Below are 25,868 nucleotides of genomic sequence, written 5' to 3' on the forward strand. Positions count from 1 at the left end.
AACCTCAAGTTTCTAAACATGACCTATATGTTCAGTTTATGTTTAAAGTTTGGATGTGTAGAGGGAGTTATTGAAAATATATAAAGTGGCTGTTGGGGGGTGCTTTTTAACTTACAGTATTAAAAAAATGCAAGGCTATTGATGTGAAATTACATACATTTCAAATGCTTATGAATCAAATCATTATTGAGGATAATATTTGCTGATGTGTAATTACTATCTTGAATGAATTGAGAGAAATAAATATAGCCATACTTATGTTTTAAAGAAAAAAATGATATTTTAATACTGATATCTATTCCATAGCATGGATGTGCTTCCACTTATTTAGCTATTTGTCTGTCATTGAGCATTTAGTTTAATTTTCTTTTTGCTATTATAAATCACACCTGTTACTTTTGCCCACTTACACATTTTGTCCAAATAGTTGCCCACCAATCTGATTGTTCTTTTATGCTTTATTACTAGAAAGTATATTGCCAGGCCAAAGGGAAATCTTACCAACCTTGTTGAATCTAAGCGTCTCTGAAATTTGGGGCTTACTAGAGCTGAGATTTAGAACATTTGAAAATATTTGACTCATTCATTAAACATGTTGTATGCACCAAACACGGAAATAGCACTCAGCCAAGGAGGCTGACATTAGAGGCTAGAGCCCCCCTTCAGAAGGTGCTGTGTTCCACAGCCACAGCCACGAGTCGCTGACTCCACTCATCCATCTGCACATGAGAATTCTTGGTGTCAGAAATGTGTCGTAGGAGTGTCTCTGGGACAGTGTGTCCTACGAGAGGGCAAGAGGACTGAATGTGGGTCTTTGCTCTTGAACTAGGCACCTGGAGTTGATGATCAGTTCATGATGGTTGGGTGAAAATGAGAGTACATTTGATTTTCTCTGCTGAGTGTGCCTGGCTGATCCTTTGGGGGTTCAGTATCAGCATCTGCTGTCTCCCTGGCATTCATGTGCTGGAAAGGCTGCTTCAAGGAAACAGCTGGAAAAGTGGGTGGCACAGGAAACAGCCTCTTTTCATCTGCTGTGATTTGCTGTCTTTGCAGAATGGAGAAGCTGATGCCATGAGCTTGGATGGAGGGTTTGTCTACATAGCGGGCAAGTGTGGTCTGGTGCCTGTCTTGGCAGAAAACTACAATAGTAAGTGGTGGGGAGCACCTCTCTGTGTTTTCTTCCCTTGGGGCCATGGAGAGAGGAGATGGAAAAATCACAGCCTGATTCATACCACAGCTGCCATAAAGCTTTCCCTCTCTGAGCACCTCCTACTTTGCAAGCTCTGGGCTCCTTCATCTCAAATCCCCACAGTCATCTTGAAGGTTGGGAGTTATAGTACATTCCAGAAATGGGAAATGAAAGTTCTGCACTGGGAAGTCCTCACTAAAGATGACCCCATTGCAAAGGACAGCTGGGATTTCTGGCAGTCTTCCAGGTTCCAAAACTCACACTTCTCTCACTGCCCTGTTGCTGGGATTTAAATATAGTTGGCTAGCACTCCTCTGTGGGCTCAGTGCAGACAGAGCAGGAAACTTGACATTCGCAGTTTGTGGATAAATTCTAGAGGCCAGGAGGTGAAATGGACTTGCATGATCCAGAGAGTCTGGACTTGTTGGGAATTGATGACATGTATAGATAATTTTCTCTGACTTTCTTTATTTTTACCTGCAGCATAAAAAAAAGGCATGGTTTCCCAATCTATAAATCAGGGTTTAATGCCTTCTTCATTTTCTTTTCTCCTGCAGAGAACGATAATTGTGAGGATACACCAGAGGCAGGTGAGTTTGAATTGGTAACCTCTGGAGTTAAAAGATAAATTCCCATTGTTTTGGGGAATTAGTTAGATTTAAAATTCAAGTATATAAGGTGCTGTAAGAGACCAATTTTCACAATGCGAGAGAATCATGGAAGGATAGTAATGGATAATGATGGTTATCCCTTTACACTTGCCATGGCTTGCACACAGGATTTTTCATTTAATGCTATAAGGTAGGTTTTGGCATCCTCTAAGGATACACAAGTGGACCCTAAGCTGGGGGAGTTTACAGACAGATCGTCTAGGATTATACATCTAGGAAGGGAAATCCAGGTCTTTCCCACTGATCCTCACCTTACATGACATGAGGCCTGCACATTTTCAGATAAGAGTAAGCACCAACCAAGGAACTTTGCTTACTTATTCCTTACAGGGCTCAATAGAGAGCCTCACACAGGCAGATATCAAGGAACATAAAATTATCTGACCTTCTAGCCAGGGCTGGGTCCAGGAACCCAGGCCAACCTGGCTTCTCACCCAGGGCTCTGGGTAAGGGTACCTCTGAAGAAACAGAGCAGGAGCAAGTCAGGAAGTCTTAGACACCAAGGCGAGCACTGGCCCCCTATGCTCAGGCCCCTGCAGGTCACATTCCAGACAGCCATTACCGTACAAGTCTGTCCTTGCCACTTCCACTGATTATAACCTCCCAGCCTCTCCCCATCACTTGGGGAGCTAAAGCCCTTCAGCAGATATAGAAAAAGCCATTCTTATTCTATGGATAATAAAGATTCTGTTTTCTGTTGGAAACTGTAATCTGAATTAATTAAACTGGCAAACTGAAATCATAGGTTGATGTTCTATTTCCCATTTTAAGGACCAGTATATATTTGCTGCTGAAAATGGAAGCTGACTTGATATTGACATTTTCCATTTTGCATATTCATTTTGGTATAAAACTATATTCTCCTTATCAGAAAATGTTTGGCTCAATTTTTCTCTTTTGCTTATTGATCTTTTACTACTATATCTCAACACTTGTTAATTTATGAAAGTTTGTGCTTACATTAGCTGTTTCAGTATCCATTCCTCTGATAGGACTCATTGGATGGTGAATTGCTGGCTTATAACTTCAGTGACTTTATGCACTTAGGGAAGGGTTATACACCCAGCCATTGATCTAATGATGGTGTTTTCACAATATTTTGTTTTTAAAGTTCAGATTAATCTCCTCCTGACAGAGTTCCTTGTACTTCCCCTCAGTCAGTTACTGGGAAGATCCTCTCAAGACACAATGACTGATTGAGGATATCTTTGCTTCCCTAGGGAAATTGATTGGAAGCAGACACTCTGGAAGCCCCAGAGGTGTTAATACATCCTTTTCTGGTGTCTTTCTTGTAGGGTATTTTGCTGTAGCAGTGGTGAAGAAATCAGCTTCTGACCTCACCTGGGACAATCTGAAAGGCAAGAAGTCCTGCCATACGGCAGTTGGCAGAACTGCTGGCTGGAACATCCCCATGGGCCTGCTCTACAATAAGATCAACCATTGCAGATTTGGTGAGTGAATATTGGGAAGGAGGGCTGGTGAGGGCCATGCCAGAAAGCAGGGTCCTGCCTTAGGGAAGAGGAGTGTGGCATAAGATGCTGTGGGCTCTGGTTCTAGAGAAGTAGAATTTGGTCAAAGAACAGTAGAATTTGCTGTCCTCAAGGACATAGCAACAAGGGCTGGAAGGGCTGGAACTGGGTTGCTGAGTTGGGACGGTTCATTTAGGTTGAACATATTAGCATGAGTGAATATACATTTATCTCTCATGAGAAAGACCAGAGGTGAGCAGTGCATGGCTGGTATGGTCATGAGAAACCCAGGCTCCTTCACACTTTCTGCTCCTCTATTCTGAGCATAAGACTTCCATCTTCAAGGTCATCCCATGGTTGCCATCGCATCCATGATCCAGGCAGCCCCAATCACCAAGGGGTTACAGCAAATGGAAGTTTATGCCACCTTTTTAAAGGAGCTCTCTAGGAAGTCTAACCAGTTATTTCAGCAAACTTCTCATAGCCCAGAACTTAGGTACATCACCATACCTAGCTGTAAAAAAGAAATGTAATCGTTCATCTGGAAATGTCCCTACCCCAGATAAAACCAGATTTTTGTTACAAAGTACAAGGAGAAACAGATATTGGGTAGACAAGTAGCAATCCCTGCCACAAGGTTTTGTATGGTATGTGAGTGTGGGTGATCCCGGGTCTCTTCATGGTGTTGGCAATCTCACCAAGTCCCTACCCAGCTCCTAGGACCCTTCGAAGCAGTAGAAATCACCTTATTTTCTATGTCCTCTGAATATCACCAGGTATGAGCTTCTTTCTACCCCGCTTAAACTTTTAAGTGTAAGTTCTCCCACAGACAGATGTTTTCCAGTGGTTCTGACTTACATTAGCTTCCTAAGTACTTTGTCCCTGCCACCTCCAAATTTGGGCAACTCTTTAAAAAAGAAAAGGCCTCTAAATCTGGTTATTAACCCAGAAAACCCTGTGGGGTCGGGGAAGTGGTGATGAGAGTATGTCTCTGTACCAGGGTGCTTTGTGACACCACTTAGACATGAAGCAAAGTGTGGCCAAGGTGACATTCAGAAAACTCAGGATCCCCACTGACAAAGGCACTACCTCTGCTCTCCCGAACCTCCTAGCACTTTTATGGCCACAGGAGAGCAGCTGAGCTGCAAAGAAAATTCCCCATCCCTTTCCTGAGGTTGGAGATGTAGCAAAGCCTCTTCTAATGAATGGCAGGGAATGGGGACATCTGAAAACAGGTGGCACAAGCTCAGGAAGCAAGACCTTCAGTCTTCATCCTTTTTCTGTTCCCTTTCATGACATTTTTCATCTCTTCTTTGTTTAGCGTAGTGATGACATCATTATTGTGCTCAAATAAATCCCCTCTGCCCTGAATTGTAATGGTCATTAACTCCTTTTCCCAATCTCAATAGGTTCCCCTTTAAAGCCTATAGCCTGGCAAGTCCTGGGTTGGTGGTGGCTGGTCACAGAATTAATGAATATGTTCTACTTATTATGGGCCATGCAGCCCTGTTATCTCTTAAATAAAAGCTGCTTGCATTGACTCAGGAAAAGCTGACTTCCTCTTGTCCTTCTGCGCAGATGAATTTTTCAGTGAAGGTTGTGCCCCTGGGTCTAAGAAAGACTCCAGTCTCTGTAAGCTGTGTATGGGCTCAGGCCCAAACCTGTGTGAACCCAACAACAAAGAGGGATACTACGGCTACACAGGCGCTTTCAGGTGAGTCTTTTAACCCTGAAACAAATAGAATAATATACAAGCCTTGGCCAGATTTCTTTTAGGAACTAAGGTAAGATTCTTAGGTTCCTATTCCATTAGTGCGGCATGTATTAAGAGAGTATATTTCACAACCAGATATAGAGCCACATGGGGAGGGGCAGCCAGACTCCCCCAGGATGCTGACATGGCTGTCAAAGACAGCAGAGACTTGTGTTTGGTACAGTTTAGCAGCTTTCAACGGGTGATTTGACCCCCACGGGACATTTGGCAATGTTTGCATATATTTTTTATTGTGACAATGTTGGGGTGGGGGAGGAAGTGCTACTAGCATCTCACACGTAGAAGCCACTAAACATTCAACAATGCACAGGATAGCACGGTACAACAAACAATTATCCAGCCCCAAGTGTCACTAGTGCCTCGGCAATGATACCCTACTGTAGTTGAATAAACACTGAGTCGAGAGTTTGGCTCAAGCTTTTCCATGCACCTCTGGATAATCCAGAACAATACTCATCTGGAAATACAGAATAGTACATGATTCCTAAATTCCTAACTACAGTTGTACTTTATGGAGTGCCTATCATTCATTTTCATAGAGACACCTGTGTACCTTTTTTTTTGGAGACAGGATTTCTCTCTGTTGCCCAGGCTGGAGTGTAGTGGCACACTCATGGTTCACTGCAGCCTCAACCTGCTGAGCTCAAGCGATCCTCCCACCTCAGCCTCCCTAGTAGCTGGGATTACAGGCATGCACCACCACACCCAGCTAATTTTTGTATTTTTTTTGTAGAGACAGGGCTTTGCCATGTTGCCTAGGCTGGTCTCAAACTCCTGGGCTCAAGCAATCCTCCTGTCTTGGCCTCCCAAAGTGCTGGTACTCACAGGCGTGGGCCACGTCTGGCCCTACCTTATTACTTTTTAACTACCCATTCTGCTTTAGGCCTTCTGTTATCTGGTAGTTCATGAATCTATGAACTGCACAATGATGATGGTATTATAACTGAGCTTCCCAGTAATGATGTAAAAAACAAAGGTCATTCCTATTTGCCAGTTAGAGCCACTTTGTAAGTTAGATTAAGTACAATTCACATTCCCCAAGTTTCTAATTTCACAAAGTAGAGCATGTTGTTTTCACAAAGATTGAAGAGTTTGGGGGACTTAAAATAGAGTTCCCCTTTGCATTTCTATACCTCGTCTTTTTCTGGTGATAACATATGTTTGAGAATTATAGGTCATGAGAAAAGGCTCAAATAACATGTATGTATAAACATGCTTAAAATAAACGTGTATAAAGGCTTCTTTTTCTAAACATGTCTTATAAAACTTAGCTATGAAGTAAAATGTACCAGACTGATAAAAAGACTCCAAACTCCAAAGAAAATAAAATTAAATCAATATGTGGCACAATAGGTACCCCGTCTTCTCAGCTAGCTACCCCCAAAACTCTTGAACCGATGCAGTAATAGGCAGGTTCTTTTCCTTGAAGCAAGGGGATTAAAGTACATGGAGAGCGGGGTTCGGTCCATTGTCCAAAAGTCCAACCCACTCGGCTCATTGAGGAGGGCCTTGTGTAGATTTTGAAGTACACACTAGTTCATCATCTGTGTGGTATGCCCTTTCAAAGGACTGGAAGACAGTCAAAATTAAAATTAGAACCCTACTAACCAGAGTTTATTTTGTTATTATTTCTTTTCTGAAACTTCTTGGGGACTTGTAGCTCAGAGCTGTGTTACAACCCCCAATACCACACCCAGAGATATGTGGCCTGGGAGTTAGTAGAGTCAGGTGCCTTTATGCCATGTTTTGCCATGTTCTCTGCATTTCTCAAAAACAAAAACAAAAAACCCCACAACATAGCAAATGCTCCATAAATGTTAAAATTCTTTTTCAAAGGAATGAAGGACAGCACAAATTGCAATTTGTGATGGAGTTTCAGTCTCTCACAAATGTTGCCTAGACATTCGCCTTGTACGAGAACCTGAAGGAACTGAGTTTTTCATTCATATGCTGGGGGAGGCATCACCTCACTGAAAATCAATTCCCTACTATCCTTGTTGATGTCAGGGAAATTATGTCATCTCTCAGAGAAACAGTACAAAAAATTAAGATTTAGTATGTGGAACTGAGATTGTACAACTACAATCAATTCAGAGTGTTTTGTTTTTGTTCTCTTTATTCCTTACATTGCTTACTGTTAGAATGGAAGTTACAGTTGCTGTTTTCAGATGGCTGTCCTGAATCTATAAGGTAGCCCCCTGAATGACAGATAAGTCACTCTGACCGCCTTTTTTTTTCTCTCCCACTGTCTGGACCTCTGCAGGTGTCTGGTTGAGAAGGGAGATGTGGCCTTTGTGAAACACCAGACTGTCCCACAGAACACTGGGGGTAAGTGCACCTGCTCCTCTGTCCCCCTAGATCACTAGATCCTGGTCACTGGTATTCACTTGTATTCAGGGATGCCTTTGTGGAAGTATTATGTACACTGTCAGACTTCAAAGCTCTGATTCTCAATCTGTCTACTCAGTGAAGAGAGACATGTTCACCTGAGTGCGCAGAATGATCAGGATTATGGGGCCCCCAATGGCCCTAAATCCTCCCCAACACACACTCCCACAGCTGCAAGCCTTGTGCTCCTTTCCCCTAAATACTTCAATGCCTATTTCCTAAGAATAAGACAATCTCTTGCATACCCACAGTATGATTACCAAGATCAGGATATTTTACATTATGTGGATTTAATACTCATCACGTCCACAGTCCACATTTAACTGTTGTCAGTTATCCCAGTAATGCCTTTTATAGCTATTTACTGTACTTCTGGGTTGTGTCCATTGAGAAGGCCTAGAGGCAATGGCATACCAGCAGGAGTAAGCACCAAGATATTGGCTTGTAAGTACTCTTCTTTGCTAAAAGGAACCAGAACTCCTTGGAAAAGTAGCTGACTTCAGGGCTGGGGCAGGAAAAATACATGCTGAGCCTAGAACAACACACTGAAGTGCTCAAACAGTGATGGGACATTCAAAGCATACAAGAACCAATTTGAAGGATCTCCTGTTGCCAAGTCTGGGAATTTTGAGCATTACAACAAATAATGATAGCAGTAAGGGATAATAGCCCATTGAAAGAAATAAGAATGCATGAGGCAATACTGATTAAACAAATGAAGAAGGGAAAACTAATCAATGTGGAAGGAATGATAGAGTTAGAAAACTATCACTTGGCAACCAATATATTGATAACTGATTCAAGCAAGAATCAATGGGTGTTAACTTGTGGGTGAACGTTGGACAGCCATAACATTAAAAACAAACAAAACAAAGCAAAACAAACATTGGCCAGACTGAGCACTCCACACCTGACCCCTCAGTATCACTAAGTGCTAGCAGAGCCCACTGGAATTCAGGCTGTGAATACTTCCCTGCCTTCTCTCATGTTCATTCCCCAACTCCTCACTTTTCCTGGGCAACTCATCCAGAATGAACCGGCTCAGCACCAGCCCCTCCAGGAAGCCTTCCCAGATGGCATACCCTGTCCTACAAGAAGACTCCTCTGTTCATATTGCCATTATGATTGAATTCACCACACTCTGTAATACACTTTGGCTACAGAAACTCTTTGAGCTCTTTTTCTTCATCTTATATTCCCAGAACCTAGTGTAGCACATAGTACACAGCAGTTGCTAAGAATTTGTTTGCAGAAATATTGGGTTGACTAATTTTCCTTTCTTCCCTCGTATTATTGTTTTTCCTTTAAGGGAGTGTTACCCTAAGCTTGGCTCTTTGCCACCCTTGATTTCTTTTGGTACTTTTCTGAGTAGAGCTCCCTTCTCTAAGCTTTGACTCTCTTACTCTTTGCAATGACTCAAAAATTCTTCCCTCCTGCATAGAATTAAGATAGGAGGCCTGACATCCAATCTCAATTCCATTCCAGTCTATTTCCCAAGGTGTCACTTTTATGTAGAGAGTACATTGGCATTGCAATTGTATTTTTTTACGTGTGTATATGGATGTCCTCATATATTTTAGTTGTATATATACAGTCCATATACAACTCAACTGTCCTCATCTTTCTGTCAACGTTCCCTCCTCTTCTCCCAGCCTCTATCCTTATAGAGAATCCTGCTATACTCCCTGGCCATCAGGCCTAGATTAAGTCTGTCAGTCAATATCTTATTTCTTCAAAATGTGTCTTTTTTCAAACTAAATTTTATTGTGTGTATTTAAGGTAGACAACATGATTTTTAAGAGCCAAAGTAATTTTGATGTATTGTAAGTTTGGGAACTACTGGTCTAATACCCCTGACTTAATATCACATTCCTGATAAATATTACTAAATGTAAGTCACATCATGTCTGATTCATCATACTTATATTTTGCACCTTCTTACCTTCTTCTGTTATTAATTTGTTGCTTTTTCAACTTATATTTTAGATTGAGGGTACATATGCAGGTTTGTTACATGGCATACTGCATGATGCTGAGGTTTGCGGTATGATTGAACCTGTCACCCAGGTAGTGAGCATAGCACACAACAGGTAGTTTTTCAACTCTTGCCCCCCTCTCTCCCTCCTCCAAAATCTATCTTAAGTGCTATGGTATATACAAGAAGGAAGACACAAAACCACGTGGGCTTTTTTTTTTTTTCTTTTTTTTCTTTTTGAGATGGAGTCTCACTTTATTGCTAGGCTGGAGTGCAGTGATGTGATCTCAGCTCACTGCAACCTCCGCCTCCCAGATTTAAGTGATTCTCCTGCCTCAGCCTCCCAAGTAGCTGGGACTACAGGCGTGCACCACCACGACCAGCTAATTTTTGTACTTTTAGTAGAGACGGGGTTTCACCATGTTGGCCAGGATGGTCTCCATCTCTTGACCTCATGATCCGCCCACCTCGGCCTCTCAAAAGTGCTGGGATTACAGGTGTGACCCACCGCGCTCAGCCCACATGGGCTCTTTTATCTCAATTTGTGTGTGTGTGTGTGTGTGTGTGTATGTGCATATTATAGGTGTGTGTAGGAAAAAGAATGTTAGAAATGTACCAATTTTGAAGGCGTAGACTATGAAATTACAAATGCTTCAAAATTTTCTTCCCAATACTTACGTGGCATTTTATAAATTTCCACCAATAAACGTGTATTATTTTTATTGAAAAAGCATATTTTTAACATGCCCTTCTAGATGCCCTCCTAGCCAGACTGAATCACCTCCCATTTGATTTTTCTTAATTTTCTACCTTTAGGTTCTGGCTCATTCATTAACATCAATTTCCATTCATAAGTCCTCACAAACCCACTTTTCCTCTTGCCTGAGTGCCTCACATACCCTACTGCCTGAGACGGTTCCAGAGGCGGCCTCCTCTCTCCCTTAGAAACACCAGGCACACACCTGCCCCCAGTCTCGCCTGCACTCTCCTTTCCTCCCGCAGAGAGGCATTCCTTTCTCCTCCTCTCATCCTACACACACTATAAGAGACAACTGAAATCTTGCCTCCTCCAGCCAGCTTCTTAATTCATTTGTTCTCAAAGCCCTGGTTTGAGCTCACACAGCATCTAGAGTGTTTTACAAAATATAAAATATTATTATCCCTGCCCTGAATTTTTTGTTTTGGTATGTGTGTTATTTTCCCCTCCAATAAGATTGTGCCTTGGAGAGGGCTGAGAACATAGTATCATAGATAAATGAATAAAATAACATAAAATAAAATAAAAATACATATACCCTTTGAACTAACTATTCCACTTCTATGTAAGCACAATTATATGCCAGTAACACTCATTTTAACGCTACTTTAGTGGCAAAAAATTGTAAACACCTCAGATGCCTATTAAAAGAGGAATGGTTTAAAGATACTATTATAGCCACACTATGAAATATAATACAGTAGTTAAGAAGAACGAGCTTGATTTATATGTACTGACAAGAAGAATCTATAAGGTATGTAAACAGTTGAAAAAAAAGCTACAGAGTTTTACATTTGTCAAGATCTAACACTAAACAAAATTAGAAACATGTGAAATCCATATACACACGTAAAAAAATACATATAATGAGCCGTGGATGGAAACTCGCAAATGTGATATTAAAGACTAGCACTATAAGACTGAGTGAGATTTGGAGAGTATCTCCCCAGCGGGGCACCTTGACCAAAGCCATCAGCTGAACCACCTTCTTCCTGTCCCTAGGAAAAAACCCTGATCCGTGGGCTAAGAATCTGAATGAAAAAGACTATGAGTTGCTGTGCCTTGATGGTACCAGGAAACCTGTGAAGGAGTATGCGAACTGCCACCTGGCCAGAGCCCCGAATCACGCTGTGGTCACACGGAAAGATAAGGAAGCTTGCGTCCACAAGATATTACGTCAACAGCAGGTATGGACCAGCCAGGGCCTCCCACCTTTTCTTCCTAGATGGCTATAGGCTATTCGGGGGGAGTTTACAACAAAGTGCAGCCATGACTCCAGCACTTTCTTTTTGAAAACTAGAATTTCATGCATTGTGCATTTCATGCCATGCATTGTGGACTAGAGTATCAGGGTTCAAATCACAGCTCCACAGCTTCCTAGTTGTGCCATCTTGGGTATGTTACATAACCTCTCTATGCCTCAGCTTCCTCATATATAAAATTGTAATAATAATATTTTTACCTACTTCTCAGTTAACATGAGTATTAAGTGAAGACATGCACCCAAACGGCATAGGAAAATTCCATTTCCTATAGGACGTGCTCAAAATATGTTAGCTGTGTAATTATGGAACTAGACCTCTCAGGCCCAGCTCTGCTTCTAGCTCCTGGTCACTGGTGATTAGATCTGATCCATGTACTCTTGGGACTAGGAATCTGCCTTTCTGCTCCCCCTAACCTTGTTCAGGGGTACCCTCATTTCCCCTACTCCTGTCCTTCCCGAAAATGAAGAAGACAGCTCCTGTTTCCCAGCGCTTGTTGATACGAGTCATGAAGAGTGGATTTCTGTTCCTCTTGCCTAGGCAGACTGAGCACTGTTCTCAACAGTCTGAAAAACACAGGACCCTTGCCCTCGGAGAGCCTGCCCTCTGGGGGAACAACCACTCAGGGCCAGCCTTGTTGAAGACAGGGGCTGCCTGAGTATTCTAATCCTAAAGGCCCCTCCACACACACACATCACCTTCCTTTTGGGCATAGCTGCCTGCTGTTGGTTCACCATTACCTTTTTTTAAAAAAAATAAGAGTATATTTAGAAGTCCTTTTAAGGTACATGACAATAATAAGCATTTAACATACATTTCCTAGCTGCTATATGGAAAGTTCAACATTTTGCAGTCATCATTTCACTTACAACCTTTGGAGATCTGGAGAAGCTGAGTGGCTTGCCCAAGAAAGGATTCAAAATGCAGTCAAACATGAACTTTTAAGAACTACCTCTGCCACTCCTCTGGGAGGGTTCACATTTAACATCTTCTTTGACAATAACATCTGAAGGGACATGTTATTGTCCTCTCATTTCCTATAAGCAGCCCCCAGTGAAGGGCAATGAAGTGGGGAAGAGAGGTCAGAGTAGGCAGGCATGGGTGTGGGTGGGAGGGACTTATCAGAGGAAGGTGGGACCAGGGACCCTATAGATGATTTTGGGGGCATCATGAAAGCATGGAGCTGGGGCCCTAAGTGGATAAATGGCAGATAAAGGAGGTGGAAAATTCCCAAGACATACTCTGTAGCTTCCCTTTTTCCCCAGGGCTGGTTCAGAGCTTTCAGACTCTTCTCATCCATGTGTTCCCAGCTGCTAAAGACCACAAGGTCCTCACGGACTTTCTGTTCACTTGACAGCACCTATTTGGAAGCAACGTAACTGACTGCTCGGGCAACTTTTGTTTGTTCCGGTCGGAAACCAAGGACCTTCTGTTCAGAGATGACACAGTATGTTTGGCCAAACTTCATGACAGAAACACATATGAAAAATACTTAGGAGAAGAATATGTCAAGGCTGTTGGTAACCTGAGAAAATGCTCCACCTCATGTGAGTAGGAGGAACAGCATGGGGAAGTGGCAACCAAACATGGTGGTGAGTGCTGGGGTGGTGGGTACAGGAGGGGTAGGCTGTGGCCCTTGGGATAGGACAACATGGACAAAATGAAATGGTGAGTGAACAATCTAAGCCCGGCACGTATGACAGGCTAGACTGTAAGGGGATACAGGCTCAGAGCACTAAGGTAGTGAACTTATTGGGCATAGAGAATTCCATCTTATTTCTAAGAAAAGGACTGGGTTTATGTGTACATGCCATTGCTCTGCAGTAAACTTTTGATTAGAGTTGCCTTGTCCAATATGGTAGCCACCAGCAAGATGTGACTATTTAAATTTAAGTTAATTAAAATTAAACTAAATAAAAGATGTATTTCTTCAATCCCACCTAGCTGCATTTCAAGTGCTCAACAGCCACATGTGGCTCCATATTGGTCAGCAAAGAGAATGTTTGCATCATCACAGAAAGCTCTTTCAGACAGTGCTGCTCTAGACAGCTTCAACAATGATAGGATAGGTTCTAGTAACCATAAAGTTGCTATGCATACTACTCATTTGGAACACCAGTTTCTGAGAACTGAAATAGAATAAAACACATCTTTGCAGTATAACTATGTTGGGTGTAACTGAGTCACCTGAAAAAGTTTGGAAGCTGGGGAATAACATGTGGTGGTGTAGGGCAGTTAGTCTTTCCACAGGAGTATGCAGATAAGGGAGTCTTGATCCTTATTAAAATGCTGATTCTCAGAGCCTTGAGATACTGATTTAGAAAGTCTGTGCTAGGTCAGGTATCCGCATTTTAAAAGCTGCCCCCATGTAATTCTGACGGAAGCAGCAATGTGCTTGTCTAGGTTCGCTATTGTGAGAATCAAGTTGATATTTACCTAACCTATATCCTCCACAAAAGCAGACAGTCTGGCTCTGCTCTTCTTTCCTCCATCCTTAGCCCACAGCACAGAAACTGGCACATTGCAGGTGCTTTTTGCTATGTCAGTTCCTCACCTGCTTAAAGAGGTCAGGGAGGACAGTCTTCCTGGGCGACTCCCGGCCTCAGGAACTCAGATGTGTGAGCCTCACCCATAAGAAACAAGGTGGAGGACCCTGTAGGGCAGGAAAATCATGTTAACAGCTTTGGCGTGGGGCACTCCCCAGGATAGGCACAGGAGCTGCGCAGGCAAGTAGAAAAGAGCCCTGGGAGAATGGCCTAGTTCACGGAAGAGGAGGCAGCAAGTCTGCACACTTTGTACTATGCTGAAATTGTTCAATCACTCGACAGTTCAGAAATAAATATAGGAAGATTTTGAAAATCCTACCTCTCTGCTCTGCTCCACAGCACTCCTGGAAGCCTGCACTTTCCGTAGACCTTAAAATCTCAGAGGTAGGGCTGCCACCAAGGTGAAGATGGGAACGCAGATGATCCATGAGTTTGCCCTGGTTTCACTGGCCCGAGTGGTTTGTGCTAACCACGTCTGTCTTCACAGCTCTGTGTTGCCATGTGTGCTGAACAAAAAATAAAAATTATTATTGATTTTATATTTCAAAAACTCCATTCTTTCCTAAATATTTTCAACAAAAGGATTTCTTTATGCATTCTGCCTAAATACCTATGCAACTGAGCCCTTCCTTCTCAGCTCAAGATTCGTCTGGTCTTTCCCTACAGCTTTGTGTGTGCCATGGCCACACCTCCTGGGTACAGTTCAGGGAGACATCTTTTCTAAAAGGGTCTGCGTGATCATTAAAATATAATCAAATGTATACTGGTGTGTGTGTGTGTGCACGCGCGCGTGCGTGTGTCATGCTAAGGAAGGGGCAAGAAGGAGGATGCAGAGTGAATTACAGAGATCAAGTACTCAAGTGAGTACAGAAAGACTACAGAAGACTTACCTTTATTTGGTATTTTAAATGAATTCCATCAGGCATAGCTGAGGTCCTGATTCTAACTAGCTGAAAAAAGTGAAACACTGACATCTTTTTTGCTGAAAAGCATTCCCTGAGCTTGATGCCACAGCAGTTACTGCCCTGTCTCCTGCCCTTCTCAGTCCAGCTTCCTGTAAGGTGGAGGCTTACTTTTCTGTCTCACTTATTATTGGCTGAACATACAGAATTTGGTCTTCTGCTTCACCAACTTACCTGAATGTACCCTGGCAAAAGTCACCATCTACCTGCCAACTGTTAAACCAATTCAGGTCTTCCATTCCTGAGCCCATTTCCTGCAGTTGATAAAGTTGACCACTCCCTCCTCCTTGGAACTCTTTTCCTCAGTTTCTCTGACATGTCGGGTCTCTGCTTTGATTCCTACCTCTCTCTATTCATTTGTAGTCTTCACTGTGGGCTCATCCTACTGGCCTGGAAACCTTAGGGAAATCTTCCTGGGGTTTTCTCTTGATCCGGCCAGTGCTCCTCTCACTTTGCAGGCCCTCCTTCAGTGATGCTCATGACTCCTAGGCATCTGTATCTATAGCTGTGACCCCAGCCTCCAGCAGTATCCCTGCACTTATACATCCTACTACCTACCTGTGGGTCTACACTCGAGTCTTGCAGCAGTCAGAAACCCAACAAATCAAAAATTGAAGTGATCATCCTGTTCTTCTCTCTCTTGCTTCCCTAAACCAACTGTTGTTATAGTATATTCCATATCAGCTGAAGACATGGTCATCTACCCAATCACATAAGCCATAAATAGAGGGGTGAAATTTCAGTTCGCCATTTTCCCTCACACTACATCCAGCGTCACCAAGTTCTGTTGATTTTGCTTTCTAAATAACTTCAGTTGGCTCCTTTCTTTTCCTGACTCCTAACACAGCCTCATCTTATACTCAAATACAGAAGTGCAGATAAGGGGTATCTGGACACAACATTCCACACCTCTCTCAACTGTCTAGTATTCAAGAAAATAGGACTCTGGGTCCACTTTGCAGTCCAGACCTGATATGGACCGTTTTACACACAGCCCTGCTTTCCTCTGAGCCTATCAACAATCTGCCTTATTTAACATTCACATAAACTTACCCCAAATCCTATAACTCTGCCTTTTCCTTTGTTTGGTGAGATACCCCATGGCTCCCCTGGGACGCAGTCTGTCTCATTGCAATGGATCAATAAACCTAATTTTATTACACTACAGGTATATTCCTGGAAGTCTTAGACAACTGGGCTAAAACAAAAATATTCAACATCCATTCTTAATTATTAAATTAATTACTAAAATAGGATAGACAGATGTTATTTGGCCATAATCTTATATACATGTAAACAAAAGCTAATACATACCTAATGATGAAGAAACAGAAGCATTCCTACTAAAGTTAGGAACATGAAAAAAATTGATTACTATCTATCTTATTTTACAGTGTTTTAGAACAGGTGGCCAATCCAATTATATAAGAAAAATAAGTTATAATAGTTAAAGAAATGCCAAAATTACTTTTATTTGTAAGTGATTATACACCTAGGAAATCCATGAGAACCAAATAATAATAAAGTATTATGGCCAGGCGCAGTGGTTCATGCCTATAATCCCAGCATTTTGGGAGGCTGAGGTGGGTGGATCAGCTGAGGTCAGGAGTTCAAGACCAGCCTGGCTAACATGGCAAAACCCCATCTCTTCTAAAAATACAAAAATTAGCCTGGCTTGGTGGCGCACACCTGTAGTCCCAGCTACTCAGGAGGCTGAAGCATGAGAAGTGCTTGATCCTGGGAGGCAGAGGTTGCAGTGAGCCAAGGTCGCACCACAGCACTCCAGCCTAGTGACAGAGCAAGACTCTGTCTGGAAAATAATAAAAATAATAATAATAGGCAGGGTGTGGTGGCTTACACCTGTAATCTCAGCACTTTGGGAGGCCAAGTCGGGCGGATCACCTGAGGTCAGGAGTTCGAGACCAGCTTGACAACATGGAGAAACTCCATCTCTACTTAAAATAAAAATTAGCCGGGGGTAGTGGTGCACGCCTGTAATCCCAGCTACTCGGGAGGCTGAGGCAGGAGAATTGCTTGAACCTGGGAGGCAGAGGTTGTGGTGAGCCGAGATCGCACCATTGCACTCCAGCCTAGACAACAAGAGCAAAACTCTGTCTCAAAATAATAAAAATAATAATAATAATAAATAAAGTGGTAAAAGTGGTAAGATAAAATTCAGTAAAGTGAAAGGAAATATTAAAATAAAAAATAACTTTCTTTTATACAAATAATAGTGAGTTAGGACAATAATAATTAACAAGAATAAATAAAATGTATCATTTAGTAAATTAATAAAAGCTACATTTAAACCACACTTATCAAAGTAAAAAATAATGTAAAGAAGACATATTGCTTTGGATAGGAAGACTCAGTATTGTAAAGATGTCAATTCTCCCTAAATTAATCAATATACAATTTTTTAACTTGACAAAATGATACTAATCCTCAACTAAAAAACAAAAGTGAGACAGATAAGAAAAATTCTGAGAAAAAACTAATGAGAGTGGATGAGCTCTTCCAGCTGTTAAAATGTAATGATAAGCTCCTGAACCTTGGCCGTAGCAATGATTTTTTGGCTATCACATCAAAAGCCCAGGCCACAAAAGCAAAAATAAATAAATGGGACTACATCAAGCTGAAAAGCTTCTGCATAGCAAAGACAACAAGCAACAAAATGAAATGGCAACCTATGGATTGGAAAAAATATTTGCAAACTATCTATCTAATAAGATACAACAAATTGATAAAGAACTCATACAACTCAATAGCAGGAAAACAAATGATCCCAGTTAAAAATGGGCAAAAGCCTGAAAAGACATTTCTCCAAGAAGAAAAATGGCCAAGATGGATATGAAAAGGTGTTCAACATCACTCATCATAAGGGAAATGTGAATTGAAACCATTATGAGACACTAGATAATAATAGGATGACTATTATCAAAAAGTCAAAAGATATTAATCATAAACGTGGATAAGGGTGAAGAGAACAGAAAACCTTTGTGCATTGTTGGTGAGAATGTATAGCCATTGTGGAAAACAGTATGGAGGTTTCTAAATAAACTGAAAATAGGGCTACATATGACCCAACAATCCCTCTTTAGGGGATATACACAAATAAAATGAGATAGCCACCTTGTATAGATAAATGTGATCCCACGTTCATTGCAGCATTGCAGCCAATATAGGGAAGCAACCTAAATGCCTGTTGCAGAATGAATGGATAAAGAAACTGGCATATATATATATGTATACAACAGAATATTATTCAGCCCTAAAAAGAATATCTTGCCATTTGCCACAACATGGATGAAACTGGAGGATATTAAGTGAAATAAGGCAGATACAGAAAGAAAAATATTACACGATTTCACTCATATGGGGAATCTAAAGAAAACACTCAAATACAGGTATAGAGAGATAACAAAACCTGAGGTGGAGGAGGGTGGAGAGATGTAGGTCAGAGGATACAAAGCAGCAGATAGGAGGGCTAGGCGCAGTGGCTCACTCCTGTAATCCCAGGACTTTGGGAGGCAGAGGTGGGCGGATTGCTTGAGTTCAGGAGTTTGAGACCAGCCTAGGCAACATGACAAAACCCCATCTCTGCCAAAAAAAAAACCAAAAAAAAAAAAAAACCCAAAAAACCAAAACAACGACAAACAAACAAGCAAACAAACAAACAAAAAAAACACAAAAAAAATTAGCGAGGAGTGGTGGTGCCCACCTGTAGTCCCAGCTACTCAGGAGGATGGATTGAGCCTGGGAGGTCGAGGCTGCAGTGAGCAGTGATTTGATCGTGCCACTGCACTCCAGCCTGGGGACAGAAGGCCCCATCTCAAACAAAACAAAACCAAGTAGCAGATATGCATGATGAACAAGCCTAGAGATCTAATGTACAACATAAGGACCACAGTATAGGTAATAAATTCTACTTTATTTGGGATTCCTCCTTCACTGTAGTCATCTTTTTTTTAACTATGTATGTATCTCATAACATGTTGTATACCTTTAAATATATTCAACGAAGCTTATTTTAAAAAATGAAATGTATAATGATGACTAGAAAGGGTGGTAGTCACATGGAAATAATGAAGCAGAATAAAAGTTCCAGATATTAAATGCAAATGAGAATTTATTACATGATAAAGCTGGCATTATACTCGGGGGGGATAGATAGGCTACTCACTGAAGTGTTTAGAAGCAAAGTAGCTGAAAATTTTGGCACAGAAGAAAATGTCGTGGACCTCCAACTTACCGGTTAAAGTAAAAACTTTCGAAACGTATAAAGGTTTAAATATAAAATTAAAATCGCAAAAACAATTACTATGTTAACATATTTCTTATATAGTACTTAGAAAGATTTTCCAACATTCCACAAACCTAGTAGCAATTAAGGAAAATATTAATTTCAGATCATACAAAATTCAGAAGTCCTGTAAGACAAAAATAGACAAATAAAATGTGAAGATTTTTAAGAAAGAACAAAGGGCTAATCTATATTTTGAAATCAGTATAAAAAGACGAACAGAATTTGAGATGTGAGCGCGGCCAGCTCTGCTGGGCCCTCCAGGCCCTCCGCCCGGTAGAAGCCGGAGCCCTGGCCGCGGCTGCCCCACCGGGCCCATTCCTTGAAGCAGCGGCGAACCACTTTTCCTCCCCGACCTGCCGGCTGCAGGGTCTCCCCGCCCAACCTTACCAGGCTCAGACGCAGCTTCCGCCGAGCCGCCTGGACGCAGCGCCCCTGGGTGGCGGCAGGTATGGCAGGGCGGGAAGCAGGGAGGCGGCCCCAAGGCCGCGGAGGCCACCAGCGGGTGCAGAGGGCCAGGAAAGCTGGTCTGCGCGCGGCTCAGCTGCCTCCGTAGGCCATGGAGCCGCGCAGATCCGGGTCTTCGGGTGGCCGCAATGTCCCAAGTGGACGACACCCACCTAGTCCCGAGGACAACCGACAAAGTCCTTAATGGGCCCAGAAGGTGAGGGGAGTCCGGCAATGAGGGGTGGTAGGGTTAGCGGCCATCGCCCAGCTCGTCTTCCTTCTACCAGACGCTGGTGCTGGAAAAGAGAAGTGTAAGAATAACTTGCGCCATTAGGCCCATCGGAAAGGCCCACCACCCTTTAGGAAGATTATTGGCTGTTTATAGAAGGCCCGTGTATATCCTATGAAAAAGCTGCTCTCAACTTCCCCCCCCAGCCTTTTAAAAGAAAACATTTGCTACATCGAGCCGTTCTAGGTGGAAAGAGGTTGTGACTTATGATAGAGTTAGAAAATCACACATCTTGTAAATTCCCATTTGTTAATAATAATAATAGGACATAAATGGCTTCTGGAGATGACTTTTTGCAATGAAGTTGTTAGACCACCTCTGGAAGTGACAGCAGGAGCCACACATCCACGTTTATTAAGTGGGTTAGAGCAGGAGTCCCCAACCCCTGGATCTAGGTTGCACGCTCCTTATGAGACTCTAATAATGCCTGATGATCTGAGGTGGAACAGTTTCATCCTGAAACCATGCCCCTACCTTCCATGGAAAAATTGCCTTCCGTGGAACCAGTCCCTGGTGCCAAAGAGGTTGGGGACCACTGGGTTAGAGGACATGGGGCAGGAGACCTGAGAAGGAAGAGAGGACAGTTCTGTGCCACACTGGTCATATTTAGAAGACATTTTCATATTCCAACCATTGTTCTGTGTGTGCATTTTATTTCTCACGACTGTATATGTAGTTAACAATACTATTTTTTGAACTATCTACCCTTTCTAGATGTTCTGAAATGCCCATGTTAAAATTAGAGATAGTAAAATGACACATTTTGTAAATCTTTTTGTTAAAATTCATATGTAATGTTGTTTTGGTTGGGGGGGGTGGCCAAACCACCTGTTAATAATACACATTGTGTTTGTGCACTGGTTCAGGGGAGGAGAGAGGAAAGGAAGTGTAAGAGCTCTATGCCAATGTGCTTATAGTGAGGCAAGGTTAACCATTGTCTCATGCCTGGGCATTTTGTTTTACTTATCTGGGTGTATTGTGGATCTAAAGGATAAATGAGTCCTGACTTTACATCTAGTCTTTCTAGATGTTAAAGAGGTTGCTAGTGTATGACAGAAGTAGTTAGTAAACTAATATATTTTGTACATTTCGTTTTAAGATTCCCAGGAAAGACAGTCTTCTGAAAATTTGAGCATTATTGCCCAGTGGGTTGATGGAGATGGGAAGGTGTAGGCCAGAATGTTCATATTTGGAAGACTCAGTCATAACTGTTTTTACATGTGTTCACTTTATTCAAGACTTCTGTGCATATAGTGGACAAATTAACTTCTTACCTGAAACATCTTATCTATGTAGATGTTCAGAATTGCCTGATGTATGTTAAGTGTAGAGGTAGTAAAATATCACCTTGTAAATATCTTTTTGCTAAAATTCTTGGGAAGTACTGTCTTTTGGAAGTGGAATTGTGAAGCCACCTCTGTAAGCAGTATAGTACTGTCTATACTTGTTCAGTGGTTTAGAAATGGGAGGGAAGAAATTGCCAAAGGTAATATGCTAGTGTGTTCATACTTGGACATTTCACTTGCCATTTTTCTGTATGTTTTGTGCATTTTGTTTTGCTGTGTATGTAGAGTACATAATGAACAAATGAGTCCTAATTTTGCAACATTTGGTCTCTAGATGTTTAAGAAGTTGCCAGTGTATGACAAAGTATCTAGTAAAATTAGCACATTTTGCACACTTTGTGTTGAAATTCATAGGAAAGCTTGTCTTCTGTAAATGATTTTTGGGTATGAATTTGTTCAGCCATCTCTAAGCGTTACACATGCCTGTACCTGTCCACTGGATTGAAGACAGAGAGAAGGAAGTGAGGAAGGACTGGTTCAAGGTCAAAATTGTCATATTTAGAAGATACCTCCGATTATAGCCATTGTTACATGTGCAATTTTATTTTACAGTGCTATGTACACAGTGGAAAGTTATATGAAATATCTGGTCTCTCTAGATAGTTAGAAATGCTTGATGTATTTAAAAGTAGAAATAGTATAATAACACTTTTTGTAAATAGCTTTTAAAAACTGATGGGAAATACTGTGTTTGAAAGTGGGATTGTTAAATCCCACTCTGTGAACAGTGTTACTTGTTCATTCAGTTGAGGAAGGTGAGAGGGAAGAAATTACAAAAGATGTTTTGCTACTGTGTACTAGAAAATTTCAGTTTATCCATTGCCTTATATGTTAAATGCATTGCATGTAACTTTGCTATACTACATATTGTGTTATATACTGGAAAAATGAGTCCTAATTTAAAAATATCCACTGTCTAGATACTAAAGAGGTTGCCAATGTATGACAAAAATAGTAAAGTAACACATTTTGTACACTTTGTGTTAACGTTTATAAAAAGACTATCTTCTGAAAACGACTTTTGGAAGTGAAATGATAACATCAACTCTAAGTGACACATGGGCCCATATCCACCAGGTTGGTGGTGCAGAGGAGCTGGAAGAAATGAAGGATTCTAGATCAGAATATTCCTATTTAGAAGACAGTTTAAGATAAACCATGTGTGTAGTTTATTCAACCCTACTGATGCAAGAGAATAGGGTCTGGAGGCAGGAAACATAAAGCAGATTCATGCAGACTTCCTAGAAATCAATGAAATGGAAACACATCAGCTATGACAGGACATATACTCTCCAACAGAGTAAATGACTTTGTAACTTTATTTCATCCTCTCCATTTACATAGGGCGTATATCAAGTAAATGACTAGGGTGTATACCAAGTAAATGACTTTGTAACTTTATTTCATCCTCTTCATTTACATAAGGCATATACCAAGTAACCAATGGAAACCTTGAGAGGGTATTTAAACCCCAGAAAATTCTGTAACTGGGCTCTTGAGCCCCTAAGCACAGGCCTTCTCCCACCCTGTGGAGCATACTTTCATTTCATAAATCTCTGCTTTTGTTGTTTCATTCTTTTCTTGCTTTGTGTGTTTTGTCCAATTCTTGGTTCAATATGCCCAGAAACTGGACACCCTCCACTGGTAACATATTTTGGCAAGGCAGCCAGGAGGTAAGCCCAAAGTTTGGGATTTTTCATCTTTTCTTTTCCACTCCATACAGGGGAATCTCTCCCTCTGTCTCTCTTTCCTTTCCAACTCAGGACCCTTGGTGGGCAGCGCCTAAACACGGAGGCAACCGCAGGTTTCTGGGTGGGGCCATCCTGAAGGACCTTTTTCTATCTTTACTGGTTGTGGTCCCTGATTCCTATGTGTGGCGTAGTTCAGGGCAAACTTGCAGCTCAGGGCAAACTTGCAGCTCAGGGCGAACTTGCATGTGTTTCAGGCGACGGAAACCTTTTCTATACTAACTTCTTCCCTTACCCTACTTGACTGGCTAAGGACAAAAGAAGCCTACCCAGCTTCCATTTCCTATCATTACAGTTCATGGCTCTCATGCTAGTGGAACAGGAAGCATGGGATAATGTGGCCTTATCAAATTATAAGGATGCTAAACGTCAGTGATTACACCCAGGAACCAAAGGACAGTTCACAATTGCCTCTGGAGGGAAAATATGCAAAGCAGCACTGGTGCCCACCTAAGGTCAGAGATGCCTGACACTCTTAAGACTGGACCCCAAAGGGGGATTCCCCAGGGGATCCTCCAGACTTCAACCTCTCCAAAGGGGATGCCCTTGGCAGCAGTTCTAAGGACTAGTACTAAGCCCTCCTTAGAATTTTCTCTTGCAGTTGCAATACTGTTTGGCCCCAATATGGTTTGGATTCTGGCATTTGCTGTTGAATGGGAAAGCGGGACGCAGTTGCATGTATCCAGGCTTTGGTGCTGCTGTTCTAAGCAGGGGCAGGCCTAGTTATTATGTGATGTTCTCCTTTGGTGCTGTTTGACCCCAGTGTTCTTTCGAGTCTGGGGAGGTTTGGCCTTTAAAAATCAAACTGCCATGGAAATTGCTTTACCTGAAATAATGGTTCACAGCCTTCATTGGATTGCTTATTGGGTACACAAAGTAAAATTGGCAAGCTTGTATTGCTATCTCATGGTTAGGGTTCCAAGGTAAAAGCTATTGAATCTTCGTTTGTGTGTGTATATACACATGTCTAGATGTGTTTATTTGCACACTTGTTATATGTTGTGTTTTGGCTTATAAGTAAAAGAGCACTCATAAATTAAGTAAATAAATCTAAGCAATTTTCAAGTTCACATGACTTAAGTATAACTTTCCTAAACAAGCTAGTTTTAAAATTATTGGTGAAGTAAAAATAGAAATGCCTTTGGAATTGTCAGCATATATTTTTGTCTGGATTTTATATTTGTCTCTGCTAGATATTTTGAGGTGTTAGGGTTTGGCATAGAAGGTTATAAAACTATAAACCCAGCCAAAACAAAATCATCTCGTTTGCGTTTTTTTTTTTTTTTTTTTTTTTGACAAATGAGCATAATTTAATGTTAGCTAAATTTTCTGGGTTACTGGCAAAAATACCTATGTATTTAACTTTGAGGCTCTTACTTAGGTTTAAGTGCACACCCAATATTCACTGGCTATTCAAAATGTGGTTAACAGGGAAATAACTGACTTTAAAAGATAGTGTCTAATATTTCGGTTTACAGAGGTAATCTAGATAAACTGTTAAAAGTGAAACAATTGAGTACAGTGAATGGGACAAATGTTTTAGATAAGTTTTTGTGTAAAGTCTTAAAATTATTTTTGATGCTCATTTAAAATCTGGGCCATTTCCAATTAGAAAGGTTGTGATATGGGGAAATATGTTTCTAAAATTGTGTAATTGTTCTTAACTATAAATTCCCATATCTGATAGTTCAGGATTTCTTGCTTTTTAGCATTTCACTAAAGTTTTAGGTTACTAAGGATAAGAATTCTAGTTAACACATAATTCTGTATACAAAACATGCCAGAAAGGTTGTGTTATTAGTGAGAAAAAGAATAATTTAGAAGTTATCTAAAAGTTAGTTCAAATTACAGATTTGAAAAGGTTACTTATGAAACAATGTAGTAAGGAACCAGTAAGTAGAGGAGAAAGATATGGAAAAAGTTTAGATAATAAAATATTCTTTAAAACCTGATAGAGAATTGGAGATATTTGGCTAATTAACATTTTCATAGTGAAAGCTCTTAGTCCTGATAAAAGTAAAATAAGCATTGTAAAGAAATGCATTGGCAGTTTGGCAATTCCTTTTTACTATAGTTAAGCATGAAGCCGGATTTGGTGTGGAGCCAAATTTCACATACATGCTTGCATTGCTTCACACTGTTTACTGTTTTGTGTGGTTAGTGCTGGCACTGGAGTACTTATTGGTTATGTGCCTATAGTGTATTTCTTGATTGCACAGGATGTATGGTGATATTGGTGACCTTAAGGATACTGAATTGTGTATCAGGAATAAAATATTCATTATGTGGGTTTTGGGGGGCCCTAGGTAAACACTGTAGCCTCCAGGGTAGATTGAGAAGGAAAAATTTAGGGTTGGGTTCCTATTCGTTTTTGCTTCTAATTTTCATTTGTTTGCCATTTATTCTCCTCTGGCTTTGCTTGTGTATGCATATATAAAACCATATATATATATTTTAAATTTCTAGTGGAAGGCTTTTATTTGGTTCTGTGAATAGTTATTTTGTTCCCTATGCATTTCTAGCAAGTCATCATTTGTTCCATTTATCTGGAATTCCTAGGCTACCTTTGTCAGGCTGGCAGGAACTGATGGAGCACACCAGCTTTTTAACCTTGAACTAACTCAAATTCTGTTTATGATACTTTAAGTGTGTTGAGTATATTTTCATAAACAGAATTTGAGTCATATTTCTCTGTCTGCCCATTTTCTCCAAAATTTGTAAACTATTTGTGAATATTCTTAA

General features: G+C 41.1%; 2 protein-coding genes across 3 annotated transcripts in view; both read left to right on the forward strand.

Moving 5' to 3' along the window:
* Positions 1 to 14,570, forward strand: part of TF (transferrin) — a 31,060-nt gene extending 16,490 nt beyond the window's left edge. The window contains 8 exon segments of the mRNA NM_001144835.1: positions 1,054 to 1,147; positions 1,747 to 1,779; positions 3,156 to 3,311; positions 4,908 to 5,043; positions 7,367 to 7,431; positions 11,226 to 11,410; positions 12,843 to 13,032; positions 14,371 to 14,570. Of these exon segments, the coding sequence (NP_001138307.1) occupies positions 1,054 to 1,147; positions 1,747 to 1,779; positions 3,156 to 3,311; positions 4,908 to 5,043; positions 7,367 to 7,431; positions 11,226 to 11,410; positions 12,843 to 13,032; positions 14,371 to 14,405 (894 nt within the window). The 3' untranslated portion in view covers positions 14,406 to 14,570.
* Positions 14,571 to 19,558: 4,988 nt separating this feature from the next.
* The window catches only part of SRPRB (SRP receptor subunit beta), a 30,766-nt gene continuing 24,456 nt past the window's right edge, over positions 19,559 to 25,868 (forward strand). Inside the window, exon 1 of one of the 2 annotated variants that reach the window (XM_054680215.2) lies at positions 19,559 to 19,745. The gene's annotated coding sequence lies outside the window, so the exon portion shown is untranslated. Of the gene's footprint in view, positions 19,961 to 25,868 lie in introns of both variants that reach the window. The other variant, XM_016939860.4, reaches the window with a different exon arrangement.

Source organism: Pan troglodytes, chromosome 2 (genome assembly GCF_028858775.2).
Source record: "Pan troglodytes isolate AG18354 chromosome 2, NHGRI_mPanTro3-v2.0_pri, whole genome shotgun sequence".
In the NCBI taxonomy this organism is placed as follows: Eukaryota; Metazoa; Chordata; class Mammalia; order Primates; family Hominidae; genus Pan; species Pan troglodytes.